General features: G+C 39.6%; 2 protein-coding genes across 2 annotated transcripts in view; one reads left to right on the forward strand and one right to left on the reverse strand.

Annotated features, from left to right (window-relative positions):
- HEXB (hexosaminidase subunit beta) overlaps positions 1 to 19,637 on the forward strand; it is a 39,500-nt gene that overhangs the window by 9,508 nt on the left and 10,355 nt on the right. The window contains 2 exon segments of the mRNA NM_213921.2: positions 15,320 to 15,366; positions 15,631 to 15,741. Of these exon segments, the coding sequence (NP_999086.2) occupies positions 15,320 to 15,366; positions 15,631 to 15,741 (158 nt within the window).
- Positions 15,748 to 19,637, reverse strand: part of GFM2 (G elongation factor mitochondrial 2) — a 73,379-nt gene continuing 69,489 nt past the window's right edge. The window contains exon 22 of the transcript XR_001307056.2: positions 15,748 to 17,390. The gene's annotated coding sequence lies outside the window, so the exon portion shown is untranslated. The remainder of the gene's footprint in view (positions 17,391 to 19,637) is intronic.

The following is a 19,637-nucleotide window of genomic DNA, read 5'->3' on the forward strand; positions in this document are numbered from 1 at the left end:
GCCACTCACGTGGCATATGGAGGTTCCCAGGCTAGGGGTTGAATCAGAGCTGTAGCCGCCGACCTACGCCACAGCAACTCAGGATCTGAGCCATGTCTGCGACCTACACCACAGCTGACAGCAATGCCGGATCCTTAACCCACTGAGCAAGGGCAGGGACCAAACCCTCAACCTCATGGTTCCTAGTCGGATTCGTTAACCACTGACCACAACGAGAACTCCAGGATAATTTTCTTTAATGTGAGTTAGTCAACCAAAGTTGCAGTAATTAAAAATAAAGGCTTTGGATTTGACTCAGGTTGAGTGTTATCTCAAATAAAACCATCATTGTTAATACTGTGTATTTTATAGTCATAATGGTATGATTATGATCTTGTTTCAAAATATAACATGAAAATAGTTATAGATATTTACCACAAATGTAGCTGCTAACATTATTATCTAAATCATTTATGTATGTTATGTGATTTTAAACTTTTATCAGTTTAATCTGCCTGTCTTGTCTGGGGCATGTTAGGGACAATAGAGCTTTATTGATGTTTTCTCTGATGCATATCAAAATGATAAGACCTTTTGAGAGCATTTCATGATTATAAATATAGTCCAAGAAGTCCTTATTTTCTGCTTACCATCACACTTTCAAAGTAATGTGCTCTAAGGGATAATTGAATGTATTGCCACTTAAAAGAAAATTTCAAAGTTATGCTTCATGATATGGCCCTGTATTTGGGGGTAGGAAGGAGGCATAGCAAAAATGCCTTTGAATTTTCGTTTCCCTATTTCCTGTATCATCTTTTTTTTTTTTTTTTTAGGTATAATTGACATTATATTATTTCAGGTGTACAACATCATGATTTGGTATATTTGTATATATTACAAAATGATTACCACAATAAGTATAGTTTACATCCATCACCAAACATAGACAAAAAGTGGTTTTCTTATGAGAACTTTTAAGATTTACTGTTAGTAACTTATAAATAGACCAACACAGTATCATTAACTCTAGGTCACCATGCCATCCCCTTACATCCAGAGAACTTAATTATAAGTGGAAGATTGTACTTCTTGACCCCCTTCACCCATCTTGCCCCACCCCGTGCCCCCGACTCTCATAACTACCAATCTATTCTTTATGGGCCTGGTTTGGTTTTGTTTTTTTTGTTGTCATTTTTTTTTTTTTTTTTTTTTGCTTTATGCCTTAAGTTTTATTTATTTATTTTTTAAATGATTTTTATTTTTTCATTATAGCTGGTTTACAGTGAACTGTCCAACTGTCCATTTTCTCCTGTACAGCAAAGTGACCCAGTCACATGTACACGCACACACACACACACACACACACACACACATTCTTTTTCTCACATTATCCTCCATCATGCTCCATCACAAGTGACTAGTTATAGTTCCCAGTGCTATACAGCAGGATCTCATTGCTTACCCACCCATTCCAGATGCTTTGCATCTATTAACCCCAGATTCCCAGTCCACCCCACTTCCTCCCTCTCCCCCTGGCAACCACAAGTCTATTCTCCGAATCCATGAGGTTATATTTGTGAAAAGGTGCATTTGTACTATGTATTAGATTTCAGATAAGTGATATCATATGGTACTTGTCTTTCTCTTTCTGACTTACTTCACTTAGTATGAGAGTCTCTAGTTCAATCCATGTTGCTGCAAATGGCATTATTTCATTCTTTTTTATGGCCGAGTACTATTGTATTGTGTGTATATATATTTACATCTTCTTAATCCATTCATCAGTGGACGTTTAGGTTGCTTCCATGTCTGGCTATTGTGATGGTTTTTGTTTAAGATTCCACATGTAAGTGAGATCTTTTGGTATTTGTCTTTCTCTGTCTGATTTTACTTCATTTAGCATAATGCCCTCAAGTTCCATCCATGTGGTCTCAGATAGCAAGACTTCCTTTTTACTATACTGAATAATATTCCTTTTTTTGTGTGTGTGTATGCACACACACATATACACAACACATCTTTATCCATTCATCCATTGATCTTATTTCAAAGAATAACATGAAAATAGCTATAATGTTTACCAAGTATTTGGACAGGTTCTTTCCATATCTTGGCTATTGTAATTAATGCTGCAGTGAACATGGAGGTGCTTATATTTAGGAGGTTTGTGGTTTTGTTTTCTTTGGATAAATACCCAGAAGTGGAATTGCTGGATCATGTGGTAGGTTCTGTTTTTACTTTCTAAAGGAACCTCTATACTGTCTTCCATAGTGGCTGCACCAATTTATATTCCCACCAACAGTGTTCAAGGGATCCCTTTACTCTACATCCTCACAATTGCTTGTTATTTCTTGTCTTTTTGATAATAGCCACTTTAACAGTTGTGAGGTGATATGTCATTGTGGGGTTTTTTTTTCCCCACTTTGGGGTTTTGTTTTGTTTTTGTCTTTTCTAGGGCCGCTCCTTTGGCATATGGAGGTTCCCAGGTTAGGGGTCTAATCGGAGCTGTAGCCTCTGGCCTACGCCACAGCAACTCGGGATCCGAGCCATGTCTGCAACCTACACCACAGCTCATGGCAACCCCGGATTCTTAATCCACTGAGCGAGGCCAGGGATTGAACCCACAATCTCATGGTTCCTAGTCGGATTTGTTAACCACTGCGCCACAACGGGAGCTCCTGGGGTTTTTTTAAAATGCATGTTTACTTCATATTTTATTTTACTCACTTATTTTTTGGCCATGCCTATGGCATGCAGATGTTCCTGGGCCAGGGATTGAACCTGAAACACAGCAGCGACAACATCAGCTCCTTAACCACTGGACCACCAGGGAACTCCTCATTGTAGTTTTTTTTTTTTTTTCATTTCCCTTATGGTTAGTGATGTTGAGTATCTTTTAATATATCTGTTGCCTATATGTCTTCTTTCAAAAAATATCTATTTACATCTTCTCATTTTTTTAATGGGATTATTTGGGGGTTTTTTGGTGTTGAGTTGGGTGAGTTCTTTATATATCAACTCTTTATCAGATAAATGATTTGCAAGTATTGTCTCCCATTTAGTAGATGGCATTTTCATTATACTGATGAGGTCCTTTGCTGTACAGAAGCTTTGTACTTTGAAGTAGTCCCTCTTGTTTATTTTTGCTTTTGGTGTCACACCCCAAAATTATCAAAACTAAGAGTTTACCACCTTTGTTTTCTTCTGGAAGCTTGATGTTTCTAATCCATACTTAAGGTTCAAGTCTGTAGTCCATTTTGAGTTATTCTTTGTGTATGGTGTTAGAGAGTGGTAGTTCTTTCACGTGCAACCGTCCAGTTTTCCCAACACTACTTTTTTTTTCCTTTTAGGGCCACACCCACAGCATAGGGAGGTTCCCAGGCTAGGGGTCGAATCTGAACTGTAACCACTGGCCTACTCCATAGCCACAGCAACTCAGGATCTGAGCTGTGTCTGTGACCTACACCACAACTCATGGCCCATGGCAACACTGCATCCTTAACCCACTGAACAAGGCCAAGGATTGAACCCGCGTTCTCATGGATACTAACTAGTCAGGTTCCTTAACCACTGAGCCATGATGAAAGCTCCCCAACACTATTTATTGAAAACACTGTCCTTGCCCCATTGTATATTCATGGCTCCTTTGTTGTAAATTAGTTAACCATAAATGCATGAATTTATTTCTGTGTCCTTTGTTAACTTCTGTTGATTTTTGTGCCTGTTGTTATATTAATACCATACTCTTTTGATGCTATAGCTTTGTAATATAGTTTAAAATTAGGGAGCATGATGCCTCCAGCTTTATTCTTCTTTCTCAAGTTTGCTTTGGCTATTTGTGATCTTTTTTGATTCAGTAAGAATTTTAGGATTGCTTATTTCTGTGGAAAATTCCATTTGATAAGTTTACATGAATCTGTAGATAGCTTTGGGGCCTATGGTTATTTTAACAATATTAATTTTTCCAATCCATGAGCATAGAAAATCTTCCATTTATGTATGTCTTCAGTATTGTTCATAAGTGTCCTAAAGTGTTCAGTGTAGAGGTCTTTTCAACTTGATTCAACTATAAGTGGGATTGTTTTCTTAATTTATCTTTCTCCTAGTTATTGTTGTATAGACATACAACAGAATTTTGTATATTGATTTCATATCCTGCAACTTTACTGAATTTGTTGATTAGTTCTGACAGGTTTTTGGTGGTCTCCTTAGGGTTTTTTACATAATAGGTCATGTACAAATAAGTGACAGTTGTACTTCCTTTCTGATTTGGATGCCTTTTATTTCTTTTTCTTGACTAATTGCTCTGACTAGGACTTCCAGTAGTTTGTTTTTAAGAAGTCACAAGAGTGGGCATTCTTTTCTTGTTCCTGATCTTAGAGGAAAAACTTTCAGCTTTTTACCATTAAGTATGATATTAGCCGTGAGCTTGTCATAAATGGCCTTTATTATGCTGAGGTGCATTCTTTCTGAACCCACCTTGTTGAGAGTATTAATCGTAAATAGATGTTGAATTTTGTCACTTTTTTTGCATCTGTTGAGATGACTTTTATGATCTTATGCTTCATTAAAAATTTTTTATTTCTGCTTTTGAGGGCCACACCTGTGGCATATGGAAGTTCTCCTCAGGCTAGGTGTCAAATTGGAGTTGCAGCTGCCATTCTACACCACAGCCACGGCAACACAGGATCCCAGCCCAGTCTATAACCTGTACCACAGCTCATGGCAATGCCAGATCCTTAACCCACTGCATGATGCCAGGAGTCAAACCTGCATCTTTACAGGTACTAGTTGGATTCACTACCACTGTGGCACAGTAGGAACTCCATGCTTCATTTTGTTAATGTGGTGAGTCATGTTTTTTGATTTGCAGATATCAAACCATCCTTACATCTCTGACTGCTGTATCTTATATGATCATTTCAGTGTATTTTTAAATTAGGTTTACTGATGTTTTATTGAGGATTTTTGCATCTGTGTCATTAGCATACCAGCCTATAATTTTCTTTTCTTGTAATGTCCTTGTCTAATTTTGATATCATAGTAATGCTGGCCTCAGAAAATGAGTTTGGGAGTGTTCCCTCCTTGTCTGTTGTTTTTGTTTGTTTGTTTGTTTGGTCTTTTTGCTATTTCTTGGGCCGCTCCCGCGGCATATGGAGGTTCCCAGGCTAGGGGTTGAATCAGAGCTGTAGCCACCGGCCTACGCCAGAGCCACAGCAACGCGGGATCCGAGCCACGTCTGCAACCTACACCACAGCTCACGGCAATGCCAGATTGTTAACCTATTGAGCAAGGGCAGGGACCGAACCCACAACCTCATGGTTCCTAGTCGGATTCGTTAACCACTGCGCCATGACGGGAACTCCCCTCCTTGTATATTTTGTGGGAAGCTTGAGAATATTTAATATTCTTTCTTATAATTAATTAATTTAATTTATTTACTTATTTTGCTTTTTAGGGCCACACCTGTGGCACATGGAAGTTCCCAGGCTAGGGGTCTACTTGGAGCTGTAGCTGCTGGCCTACACCACAGCCACAGCAACACTATATCTGAGCTGCATCTGCAGTCTACACCACAGCTCACAGTAATACTGGATCCTTAACCCACTGAGCAGAGCCAGGGATCAAACCCATGTCCTCATGGATACTAGTCGGATTCGTTACCACTGAGCCACAATGGGAACTCCCTTAATATATTTTTTATTTTATATTGGAGAACAGATGATTTTGTATTAGTTTCAGGTGTATAGCAAAGTTATATATATCTATCTGTCTACACACATGGACGTTCTTTTTCAGATAATAATATAGGATATTACAGAACATTGGAAAGAACTCCCTGTGCTATACAGTAGGTCCTTGTTATTTATCTATTTTATGTATAATAGTGTGTATATTTTAATCCCAAACTCCTGACTCATCCCCCGCACCCACCTGTCCCCTTTGGTAACCATAAATTTATTTTCAAAGTCTCTGAGCCTATTTCTGTTCTGCATATAAGCTCATTTGTATATTTTTTTAATATTCCACATATAAGTGATACATGATATTTGTCTTTCTCTGTCTGACTTCACTTAGTGGGATAATCTCTGGGTCCATCTATGTTGCTGCAAATGGCATTTTTTCCATTCACTTTTATGGCTGTTGTGTATGTGTACCACATCTTCATTCCTCTGTTGATGGACGTTTAGGTTGCTTCCATGTCTTGGCCACAGTAAATAGTGCTACAGTGAACATTGGAGATCATGTATCTTTTTGAATTAGGGTTGTCTCTGGATAGATGCCCAGAAGTGGGATTGCTGGATCATGTGGTAGTTCAGTTTTTAACTTTGTGAGGAACCACCATACTGTTCTTCAAAGTAGTTGTACCAGTTTACATTCCCAGCAACAGTTGTAAGAGGGTTCCCTTTTCTCCACACCCTTTCCAGCATTTATTGTTTGTAGATTTTTTTTTTTATTGTCTTTTTAGGGCCCCACCTGCAGCATATGGAGGTTCCCAGGCTAGGGGGTGGAATCAGAGCTGTAGCCACCAGCCACAGCCGTGCCACAGCAATGCTGGATCCAAGCCGTGTCTTTGACTTACACCACAGCTCATGGCAATGCCAGATCCTTAACCCACTGATCGAGGCCAGGGATTGAACCTGTGTCCTCAAGGATACCCGTCAGTTTGGTTTCTACTGAGCCACCAGCCACCGTGGGAACTCCTGTTTGTAGACTTTCTGATAATGGCCATTCTGACTGGTGTGAGAAGATACCTCATTGTAGTTTTGATTTGCGATTCTCTCATTAGCAATGAGAATGATTATGATAAGCTAATCACTAGCAATGTTGAACTCTCTTCTTGAGCCTGTTGGCCTTCTGTATGTCTTCTTTGGAGAAATGTTTATTTAGATCTCCTGCCCATGTTTTTGATTGGATTGTTCATTTTTTTGTTACTCAGCTGCAGGAGCTGTTTGTATATTGGGGGGAATTAATCCCTTGTTGGTAAATAACTTCATTTCTAAATATTTTCTCCCATTCTGTGGATTGTCTTTTCATTTTGTTTGTAGTTTCCTTTGTGATGCAAAAGCTTCTAAGTTTAATTAAGTCTCATTTCTTTTGTGGTTTTTGTTTTTACTTTTAATTACTCTAGGAGGTAGATCCAAAAAGATAATTGCTGTGTTTTTTGTCAAAGAGTGTTTTATGTTTTCCTCTAAGATTTCTGCAGTATCTGGCCTCATATTAGGGATTCAATCCATTTTGAGTTTATTTTTGTGTATAGTGTTAGTGCTTTAATTTGATTCTTTTACATGTAGCTGTTCTGTTTTTACAACACCACATATTGCACTTACTGAAGACACTGCCTTTTCTCCACTGTATATTCTTGTCTCCTTTGTTGTAGACTAGTGTTTATTTTTAGGCTTTTTATTCCTATTCCACTGATCTAAATGTCTGTTTTTATGCCAGTACCATACTGTGTTTGTTTGTTTTCTTTTTTTCTGGCCACCGAGTAAGGCCAGGGATTGAACCTACATCCTCATGGATACTAGTTGGATTTGTTACTTCTGAGCCACAATGGGAGTTCCACCCTACATTTTTTTTTTTTTTTTGGCTTTTTAAGGTCACACCTGTGGCATATGGAGGTTCCCAAGCTAGGGGTCTGATTATTGGAGCTACAGCTGCCAGCCACAGTCACAGCCACGCCAGATGTGAGCCATGTCTGCAACCTATACCATAGCTCACAGCAATGCCAGATCCTTAACCCACTGAGCAAGGCAGGGATTGAAGCCACACACCTCATGGTTCCTAGTCGAATTTGCTTCCGCTGCACCACAACGGGAACTCCTCCACCCTACTATTTTAATGACTGTAGTTTTGTACTGTAATCTGAAGTCAGGGAGCCTGATTCCTCCAGCTCTGTTTTCTTTCCCAGGATTGCTTTGGGTATTTTGGGTCTCTTGTATTTCCATACAAATTTAGAAAGCTTTTTGAGTTCTCTGAAAAATGCCATTGCTAATTTGATAGGGGTTGCATTGAATCTGTAGATTGCTTTGGGTGGTATAATCATTTTGACAATATTGATTATTACAAATCAAGAACATGGTATATCTTTCCATATGTTTGAGTTATCTTCAGTTTCTTTCATCTGCATCTTATAGTTTTCAGAGGACAGGTCTTTTGCCTCCTTAGGTAGATTATTTCCTCAATATCTTATTGTCTTTGATACGGTAGTAAATGGGATCATTTCCCTAATTTCTTTTTCTGCTCTTTCATTGTTACTGTATAGAAATGCAGGAGATTTCTGTGTTTGTATCCTGCAACTTTACTGAATTCATTGATGAGCTCTAGCATTTTTTTTTTTTTTTTTTTTTTGTCTTTTTGTCTTTTTGCCATTTCTAGGGCCGCTCCTGCGGCATATGGAGGTTCCCAGGCTAGGGGCTGAATCTTAGCTGTAGCCGCCGGCCTAAACCAGAGCCACAGCAATGCAGGATCAGAGCCTCATCTGCGACCTACATCACAGCTCATGGCAACACCGGATCGTTAACCCACTGAGCAAGGGCAGGGACCGAACCCACAACCTCATGGTTCCTAGTCGGATTTGTTAACCGCTGCGCCACGACGGGAACTCCTGAGAATTCTGTTTGCTAAGAGAATGTATTGCTATAAACTTCTCTTAGAACTTCTCAGGAGTTCCCGTCGTGGCGCAGCGGTTAACAAATCCGACTAGGAACCATGAGGTTGTGGGTTCGGTCCCTGCCCTTGCTCAGTGGGTTAACGATCCGGTGTTGCCATGAGCTGTGATGTAGGTTGCAGATGCGGCTCTGATCCTGCATTGCTGTGGCTCTGGCGTAGGCCAGTGGCTACAGCTCCAATTAGACCCCTAGCCTGCGAACCTCCAAATGCCATGGGAGCGGCCCAAAGAAATAGCAGAAAGACAAAAAAAAAAAAAAAAAACTACTCTTTCGGCATCCTATAGGTTTTTGATTGTTGTGTCTTTGTTGTCCTTTGCCTCTAGGTATTTTTTAATTTCCTCTTTGATTTCTTCAGTGATCCATTAGTTTTTTAGTGGCATGTTGTTTAGTCTCCCATGTGTTTGTGTTTTTTGCGGGTTTTTTTTTCCTTGTTATTGATTTCCAGTTGTATAGCATCATGGTTGGAAAAGATGCTTGATGAGATTTCACTTTTCTTAAATTTACTGAAACTTGACACAGTCCCAGAATGTGCTCTATCCTAGAGAATGTTCTGTGTGCACTTAAGAAGAATGTGTATTCTGCTGCTTTTGGATGGAATGTTCTATAAATATCTTTTAAGTCCATCTGGTCTAATGCATCATTTAAGGCCTGTGTTTCCTAGTTGATATTCTGTCTGGGTGGTCTGTCCATTGCTCTAAGTGGGCTATTATCTTGTTACTGTCAATTTCTCCTTTTAGGTTGTTAGCAGTTGCCTTGTGTATTGAGGTGATCCTATGTTGGGTGAATTTATATTTACAATAGTTATATTTTCTTCTTGGTTTGAACCTTTGATTATTATGCAATGTCTTTGTCTCTTGTTCTTTATTTTAAGGTCTGTTTTGTCTGATATGTGTATTGCTACTGCAGCTTTCTTTTGATTCCTTTTTGCATGGAATATTTTCTTCCATCCTCTCACTTCCAATTTGTATGTGTCCCTAGAACTGAAGTGGGTCTCTTGAAGACAGCATATATATGGGTCTTGTTTTTGTAAACCTTCAGCCAGTCTGTGTCTTTTGGCTGGGGCATTTAGTCCATTTACATTTAAGGTAATTTTTGATATGTATGTTCTTATTGGCATTTTATTAATTGTTTTGGGGTTTTTTTTTGTTTGTTTTTTTTTTTTTTGGTCTTTTTTCTTCCCTTCTCTTGTGGTTTGATGACTATCTTTAGTGTTGTGTTTGGATTGCTTTTTCTTATTTGTGTATGTATTTATGGTGGATTTTTTTTTGTTTGCAATTTCCATGGAGTTTTGATATAGAAGTTTATATATATACAGATTGTTTTAAGTTGTTGGTCTCTAAATTGCATGTGCATATCCAGTCTCCTGCATTTGTACCCTCCTCACAATTTCTGGTTTTGTTAACATATTTGTGTGTGGATGATTCCCTACCTTTCCTACCTATATATTTGCCTTGGCTGGTGAGCCTTGTCATTTGTAATATTTTTGTTTCTAGTTGTGGCCTTTTTTCCACCTGCAGACGTTCCTTTAGTATTTGTTGTAAAGCTGGTTTAGTGGTGCTGAATTTTCTTAGCTTTTGCTTGTCTGCAAAGCTTCTGATTTCTCCTTCAAATCCGAATGAGAACCTTGCTGGGTAGAGTAATTGTGGTTGGAGGTTTTTTTCCTTTCATCACTTTAAGTATATCATGCCACTCCCCTCTGGCCTGCAGAGGTTCTGCTGAAAAATCAGCCAATAACTTTATCAGGGTTCCCTTGTGTGATTCGTTTCTTTTCCCTAGCTGCTTTCAATATTTTCTCTGTTTTTAATTTTGGTAAGTTGGATTAATAATTGTTTCAGGGTGTTCCTCCTTGAGTTTATTTTGTGTGGTACTTGTGCTTCCTGGATTTCAGCGAGTGATTCCTTTCCTATGTTAGGGAAGTTTTCAGCCATTACCTCTTTAGACATTTTCTCTGGGCCTTTCTTTTTTCTCCTTTGGGCACCCTTATAACACAGGTGTTTGTGCATTTAACACTGTCCCAGAGTTCTCTTAGACTGCCTTCATTTCTTTTCAGTTTTTTTTTTTTTTTTTTCCTCTTTTCTGTTCCATGGCACTGATTTCCTCTAGTCTGTCTTCCACTTTCAATCTTTGTTCTTCTATCTCCTATATTCTGCTCTTGGTTCCTTTGAGTGAATTTTTTATTTCAGTTACTGTATTTACATCTCTTCTTGCTTAATCCTTAAATTAAATCTTCTATTTCTTTGCTCATTGTTTCTTGTAATTTATCAGTCTTTGCCTCCAGTTTATTTCCAAGATCTTGAATTGTCTTTATTATCATTAGTCTAGTCTTTTTCATGGAGGTTGGTATCTCCAGGTCACTTAGCTGTTTTTCTGGGTTTTTTCTTGTTCCCTTATCTGAGTCATAATTCTCTGCCTTTTCATTTTGTGTAGATTTTGGTTCTGGTCTCCTTTTTGTAGACTGCAGGGTTGTAGCCTCTCATGCTTCTGCTGTCTGTCCCCCTTGTAGCTGAAGTTGGTAGAGGGGCTTGCTGGTTTCCTGATGGGAGGGACTGGTGCCTGCCCTCTGGTAGATGGAACTGATTCTTATTTCTCTGGTGGTTTGGGCTTTGTCTCTAGGAGTGATTAGATGCAACTGTTTGCTTGGGAGGTCTTTAGGCAGCCTTTTTGCTGATGGGTGGGGCTGTGTTCCCACCTGGTTTGTTGTTCAGCCCTGATGGTTGGGGCCGGATTTTTCCAAAATGGCCATCTCTAGAGGAGTTCATACTGATGATCATTCCTGAGATCTTTGCCTCCAACCTCCTTCCCCCATGATGAGCCACAGTCACCCCCTATTTTCCCAGGAGATCCTCCAAGAACTGAAGCAGGTCTGACCCACATTTCTATGGAGTCTCTACTTTGCCCTGGGACCCACTGCACATAAAATGTTATGTGCATCTTTCAAGAGTGGAGTCTCCATTTCCCCCAGTCCTGTAGAGCTCCTGTGCACAAGCCCCACTGGCCCTCCTTGCCAAATGCTCTGGTTGCTCCTCCTCTCAATGCCAGATCCCTAGGCATGGGAACATGACATGGGGCTCAGAACTCTCTCTCCCATGGGTGAGCCTCTGCAATATAGTTACTTTCCAGTCAGTGGGATACCCACCCAGCAGGGATGGGGTTGCTCCTCCTACATCTCAGTGTGGCCTCCTCTTTGTCTTCTGGAGTAGGCTATGTTTTTTGATAGTATCTAGTCTATTTTGTTGAAGATTATTCAGTAGTTGGTTGTAATCTTGTTGCTTTTATCAGAGAAGGTGAACTCCAGTCCTTCCTTCTGCCATCTTAATCCCGTTTACAGGGTCCTCTTGTTTAGAGGTTTTTCTCTTTCATCTCTTTAAATGTACTAAGCCACTCCCTTCTGGCCTGCAGTGTTTCTGCTGACAACCTTATGGAGATTCCTTTGTACGTTATTTATTACTTTTCTTTTGTTGCTTTTAATATTTTTCTTTGTCTTTTTTTTATCAATTTGATTAATATGTGTCTTGGTATGTTTCTTCTTGTGTTTATCCTTGTATGGGACTCTCTGTACTTAGTAAACTTGACTGTTTCCTTTCCCATATTAGGGAAGTTTTCAGCTGTAATCTCTTCAAATATTTTCTAAGGCTCACTCTCTCTCTTTTCTTCTGAGACTTCTATAATGTTAATGATAATGTGTTTATTAATATTGTCCAAGAGGTCTCTGAAACTGTCCTCACTTTTTTTCTTTTTTTTATTCCATGGCAGTGATTTCCACCAATCTGTCTTCCATCTCACTTATTCGTCCTTCTGCCTCATTTATTCTCCTTTTGATTCCTTCTAGTGTGTTTTTCATTTCCGGTATTATATTGTTCATCTCTCTTTTAAAATCTAGCTTTTTGTTAAACATCCCTTGAATCATTTTGGTCTGTGCTTCCATTCTTTTTCCAAGATCTTGGATCATTTTTACTATCAATACTTTAAATTATTTTTCAGATAGATTACTTATCTTCATTTCTCTTAGTTGTTCTTCTGGGGTTTTATCTTGTTCCTTCATCTGGAATATATTTCTCTGCCATGTCATTTTGTCTGACTTTGTAGTCTCCTTCCTTAGGCTGCATGATCATAGTTTCTCTTGCTTCTGGTTTCTGCACCCTGATGGGTGAGGTTGGTTCTTGGGCTTGTGTAGGTTTCCTGGTGGGAGAGACTGGTGCCTGCCCTTGGGTGGGTGGAGTTTTGTATTGTCCCTCTGGCAGGCATGGCCATGTCAGGGGTGTATTTAGAGGCACCTTTGGGCTCAGGCTGACTTTAGGCATCCTGTTTGCTGATGGGTGGGTCTGTATTCCCACCCTATTGGTTGTTCAGCCTGAGGCCTCCCAGCATTGGTGCCTGCAGGCTGTTGGGGTGGAGGGGTGGGGGAGCAGGGTTTCAGTGCCAAAATGACAACCTCCAGGAAAGCTCACACCAGTGAGTATTCCCTGAGTTCTCTGTCTTCAGTCTCTTTGTACCCAGTGAGTCACAGCTGACCTCTGCCTCCCACAGGGACCCTCCAAGACCTGCAGGTAGATTTGGCCATAGTTTCTATGGAGTCACTGCTTTTCCCTGGGTCCCAGTCAGTGTATGGGAAACCTTGTGTGCACCCTCCAGGAGTGAAGTCTCTGTTCCCCTAGTCCTGCAGAGCTCCTGCACTTAAGCCCCACTGGCCTTCAAAACCAGTTGCTCTAGGGACTCTTGCTTTTGGTGCCAGCCACTTAGGCTGGGGAGCCTGATATGGAGCTCTGAACTCTCATTCTGTGAGAGAAAGCTCTTCAATTCAGTTTTTTTCCAGCTTGTAGGTCTCCCACCCAGCAGTTATGGCATTTGATTAGATCGTGAAAGTGCCCCTCCTACCATCTCATTGTGGTTTCTTCTTTGTCTTGAGATGTAAAATATCTTTTTGGTATAATTCACCACTGAAGCCCAGTGATTGGACATTTGTTTGTTGGGAGATTTTAGATAACTGATACAATCTCTTACTAATAATCAGTCTGCTCACATTTTCTGTGTCTTCATAGTTCAGTCTCTTTTTTTTTTTGGTCTTTTTAGGGCCACACTTGTGGCATATGGAGGTTCCCAGGCTAAGGGTCAAATTGGAACTACAGTTGCCAGCCTACACCGCAGCAACAGCAATGCAGGATCAGAGCTGCCTTTGTGACCTACACCACAGCTCATGGCAACGCCGGATCCTTAACCCACTGAGCAAGGCCAGGGATGGAAACTACATCCTCATGGATGCTAGTTGGATTCATTTCCACTGAGCCATGGCAGGAACTCCCCATAATTCAGTCTTTGTAGGTTTTCTCTCTCTAGGAATTTATTCATTTCTTCTAAGTTGTCAAATTTGTTGCAGTATAACTGGTTATTGTAGTATCTTGTGATCGCTTATATTTCTGTGATAATGTTGTCACATCTTCTCTTCTATTTGACTTTGAACTACAGGTAAAACCTGGCAATATTGTGAGTTTGGTTTCATACCACTGCAAAAAAAATGACTATCTCAATAAAGCGAGTCACAAATTTTTTGTTTTCCCAGTGCATGTAAAAGATATATTTAGACTCAACTGTGGCCTTTTAAGTGATCTAATAAAACAGCCAGTGTGCATATATTAATTTTAAAATACTTTATTGCTAGAAAAACAATCATCTGACAATGTAGGGTTGCCAAAAATCTGATTTGTAAAATGCAGTATCTGTGAAATGCAGTATAGTGAAGTGCAATAAAATGAGTTATGCCTATATTCTTAAGTTAATATTTTCCTTGGCAATATAGTTGTCAGCTAGAATGATAAACTTTGGTAAAGTCAAGACCAGATAGAGCAATTGGCCTGTAATATAGGGAACAGTCCTCTTGAATAAAACAGGGTCAGAAGATAGTCTTTGTGGGTGTGAATAAAACATTAGGTTGGGCCTTATTTATAATTTCATGGTGTTTCTGAGCTTCTTTGCTCTATATTAAGTTTAGGTACTTTCTAACATGCCTGTGATATTTTATCATAAAAATTCTTTTAATGCTATTAAGGGACTAGTATTTTGTTTTTTTTTAAATCACTATTTTTGTGGGTGTGTTTATCATTCAGACAAAAGCTGGGATATGGGTGGGTACAGTGAGGTAAGACATTTTTATAAGATGGCAAAAGGGATTTTTTTTTTTTTTTTTGGCTTTTTAGGGCCACACCCGCAGCATATGGAGGTTTCCAGGCTAGGGGTTGAAATGGAGCTGCAGCTGCTGGCATACACCACAGCAACGCTGGATCCTTAACTCACTGAGCAAGGCCCAGGGATCAAACCTGCAACCTCATAGTTCCTAGTCAGATTTGCTTCTGCGCCATGACAGGAACTTCGAAAAAGGGATTTTTTTTTTTTCAATTTTTATTTTTGGCTGCACCCATGGCTTGCAGACATTCCCAGGCCAGAGATCAAACCCATGCCATAGCAGTGACAATGCCAGATCCTAAACCACCAGAGAACTCCAACAGGGTTTTTTTTAAATTGAACTTTGATGTTAGAAACTATGGTACAAGGTATATACATATGTAACATGATAGTTTTGTTTTTTCTGATTATGGTTCTGTGTTTAGATAGTACATCTTTTATTGTTGGTTTTATAAATTAATTAAATAAATTATAAATTTTATTTTTGCTAGGTTTAGAGACCTTTAGCCAGTTAATTTATCAAGATTCTTATGGGACTGTAAGTATGATTATATGTTACTACTATTGTTGGTGGGTAGACATAATACTGTAGGAAAAAATGTAAATTTTTTAGCTGTTTATTGCATTATTTACATTGTTGAATGTTTCCTCTCCTCAAGTATTCATCTTAGGTGATAATTGTGTATTTTATATTTTTTGTCCTAAATTACTTTTGTATGCAGTACTTGCATAGATAGAGTTCATTGAGCTCAAATTAAGAGAAAATTCTAAAAATAAATCAAAATTTTATTTTGTCTTTTAGTTCACCGTCAATGAATCCGAAATTATAGATTTTCCGAGGTTTCCTCATAGAGGAATTTTAATTGACACAGGGCGACACTTCCTGTCAGTAAAGACCATTTTTAAAACTCTGGTAGGTAATTATTTTAATCCATCGTCTATTCTGAGGTTGTATCTTTTTCTGTTATTACTTTATGTTGGTTCCATCTGCTCTTGTGCAGGTTGGAACAGGGGATTCATTGTCCGTATACTAAACAGAAACACTGGGCTTTCTTCTCTCCTTCCCCTGGGCAGTATAGTTCCTCTGCTGAGAAGTGGAGGCTCCCCTAGGGAATCACCCTTCTGTTTGTATTGGGGGGGGGAGCGGGCGGGGCTCAACAAAGTATCAGCCTTGTTAAGAGACTCAGTTTTAATACTGCCCTTGGCTGTGTATACACATCATGGGTCTAGACTTTTGGTAGGAATACAGGGTCCTTGTACCTCTAGTTAATGTCTTTTAACTTTGTGACCGCTACTTACTGTTTTTTTAAGTGGTCTGGAAAGGAATCTGAGAGCAGCTCTATACAGAGGGAAGTGTTCCATAGGAATATGGAACCTCAGGTGGTGGGAGTTGGGGGCAAAAGTACAATAATGCTTTTCTCTTGTGGACTTTTTATTGGTTCACCTTCATCATCGCTGCCAATGTTTAGGGGCGGGGAGCTTTTCCACGTTTTCGTGTACCTTCATCTGATCATTTATGAACACACCGTTACTAGAAAATTATTTTTACATGTATAGTAAAACTGAATTTTTTCCTCCAAAAGACATTATAATTTTTTATGAAATAGGTGCTCAGTGTAAAAAGTGGGAAAGTAGATATGCATAAAATGAGTAGTGATCCTATAATTTCATTTATCAAAGGTTGATATTAATTTTTATGTCCCACTTATCTTATTGTAGACTTAAACATGAATATCTTAACAGTAGTGATTTTACATTAGCAGACATTGTGAAATGATCACAATTAGTCTAGTAATCATGTCCCCATTCAGAGCTATTATCTCGCATTGACCAGGTTCTTTATGCTGTGTGTTACCTTCCCATAGCTTATTTATGATATAGCTGGCTTATTTATTATTTTATTTTGAGGACTCCAGAACAGCTCTTGCCACCACCAGTGTACTCATGGCAGAACAAGCTCCTCAGAATGGCTCCTGCCAGTGTCACTGTCCTTAGGAGCAGTCTCAGTGGTCTCCTGCCTCTCTGGGAGGCTAAGATGAGTAAATGGGTCTGACCCAGACTTCGTAAAAAAACTACTGCCTCTGTCTTGCAACTTGGAGCCTATGAAGTTTTACATGTACTTTTTGAGAGCAGACTCTCTGTTTCCTGCAGCCCTCCAGTTCTCCCATATGCAGGCCCTGCTGGCTTTCAGAGCCAGATGTTTTAGGGGGCTCCCAGCATTGGGCCCCCAGGCTGGGGAGCCTGATGTGGGTTCACATCCCTCACCCCCTGCGGAGAACCTCCACAGCTGTGATATCCTCTTTTATTTGTGGATTGCCTACCCATGGAGGTAGGTCTTGACCCATCTACCTATTTCCTTGGAGTTTCTTCTGTATGTTTAGTTTGGGAAAATCTTTTCTGCTAGTTTTCAGGTCATTCTTATCAAAAATTGCTCTGTTAATAGTTGTAATTTCAGTGGATCCATGGGAGGAGATGAGCTCCAGGTCTTCCTACTCTGCCATCTTGACCAAATCATAATGTGACTTCTTAAAACACTTAATGGGATTAATGTACTTTTGCGCCCTTAAAAAAAAAAAGAAAAAGAAAAACAAGTTTGGGGCATTGTTTTAATGAAAGCATATGTTTTTCCTGGATCATCATGTTAAGCATTGACCATTCCACTCTGTATACAATGACATGTATGTAACCAGTGTTAATTTGATGGACATTTAGGTTAATTGAGCATGACAAACAACACTGCAGAGTAAGCTTAATATTTGCATACTCATAAGGGTTACTTTCTGACTATACATTCTTACAAGTGAGTTTCTGAGCTTAAAAGATATATATATTTCATCTTTGGGTACATTGTGTCTTTGGTCCACACTGTCTGACTGCCTTCTAGGGAGGGCATACCAGTGACCAACAGTGGGGCTATACCTTTGCCCTATTTGCTAATCCGGGGATAAAGTCTCTTTGTTGTCGATTGTACTTTGATTTCTAATGAATGTAAGCCTCTTTTACTTACTAGCTCTTTGTATTTTTTACATTGCAAACTGCAAGTTTTTTATCTTTCGTAAAAAATTATAGTTGACTTACAATGTGCCGGTCTCCACTGTACAACAGTGACCCAGTCATACATGTACATACATTCCCTTTCATATATTATCATCCATCATGGTCTATCCTAAGAGACTGGATACAGTTCCCTGTGCTGTACAGTAGGACCTCACTGCTTATCCAGTCTAAATGTAATAGGTTTGCACACTTAATAAACTACACTATGGTATACACGTAACTTTTATACATGCTGAGAAACAAAGTTCATGTGACTCGTTTATTGCAGTATTTGCTTTTATTGCAGTGGTCTGGAACTGAACTCGCAGTATTTCCAAGATATGCCTATAATTTCCCCACTGCTCTTCATATCATGACTAGCAGATACTAAACTCCCATAAACACACAAGTCAGTTTCTGGACTCTCAGTCTATCCTAGTTACCAATTTATCTGCTTGGACTAGTACAGATGGTTTTAATTTCTGTAAATTTAGGTATTTTGTGTGTTTGTCTTTTTGTCTTTTTCAGGGCTGCACCTGCGGCATGTGGAGGTTCCCAGGCTAGGGGTCTAATCAGAGCTGTAGCCGCCGGCCTTTGCCACAGCAGTGTGGGATCCAAGATCTGCGACCTATACCACAGCTCACGGCAATGCCAGATGCTTAACCCACTGAGCAAGGCCAGGGATCAGACCCGCAACCTTATGGTTCCTAGTCGGATTTGGTAACCACTGAGCCACAAGGGGAACTCCGGATATTATTTTCTTTTGAAGTAATTTCAAACTTACAGAGAAGTTATAAAAAGAGTACAAAGAATGCCTATGTATTGTTTACCCAGACCCTCTAATTATAAAATTGTATCATATTTGCCTTAGTCTCTTTTCTATTTAAACATTTTTTTCTAATTCATGCAAGTTGCACATATGATGCCCTAATACCCCCTTAATATTTCCATTTGGCTTTCCCACAAAATAACACTTATCTCAATAAGTACAATACACCCATCAAAAATCAGGAAATTGACATAATACTACGACCTACTCCACAGGCCTCATTCAGATTTTGTCATTTGTTCCCATAGTCTTTATAAGCTTAGCATCAACATGGGATATGGGATCAAGTTTTGTGTTATGTCTCTTTAGCCATCTTCAATTGGAACCATTAACCTTTTGTCTTTCAAGACCATGACAATTTTGAAGAGCACAGGCCCGTTACTTTGTAGAATAAAATACCCTTCAGCTTGCCTGTTTTCCACAGGATTCAATTCAGGCTCTGCATTTTTGGCCAGGAATGCTCTGTTCTCTGTGCAGATGCAGTGGCACAGTGCTTTATTCCACTATGGGTAATGTGAATTCATAACTTGGCTAAGATGTCATCTGCTGGGCTTCTCTATTGTAAAGTTAATTTAAAAAGTATTTTGGGGAGTTCCCGTCGTGGCGCAGTGGTTAACGAATCCGACTAGGAACCATGAGGTTGTGGGTTCGATCCCTGCCCTTGCTCAGTGGGTTAATGATCCGGCGTTGCCGTGAGCTGTGGTGTAGGTTGCAGACGCGTCTCGGATCCCTCGTTGCTGTGGCTCTGGCTTGGGCCAGTGGCTACAGCTCCGATTCGACCCCTAGCCTGGGAACCTCCATATGCCGCAGGAGCGGCCAAAGAAATAGCCAAAAAAAAAAAAGACAAAAATAAAAGTATTTTGTACTTATTAATAAAGAATTAAGTACTGTTTTGAGACTGCAAAAATTCCAGTCACTTCTCCATTCCGGTCACTTCTCCAGTG

The sequence above is a fragment of the Sus scrofa genome, chromosome 2 (genome assembly GCF_000003025.6).
Source record: "Sus scrofa isolate TJ Tabasco breed Duroc chromosome 2, Sscrofa11.1, whole genome shotgun sequence".
NCBI classification, from domain to species: Eukaryota; Metazoa; Chordata; class Mammalia; order Artiodactyla; family Suidae; genus Sus; species Sus scrofa.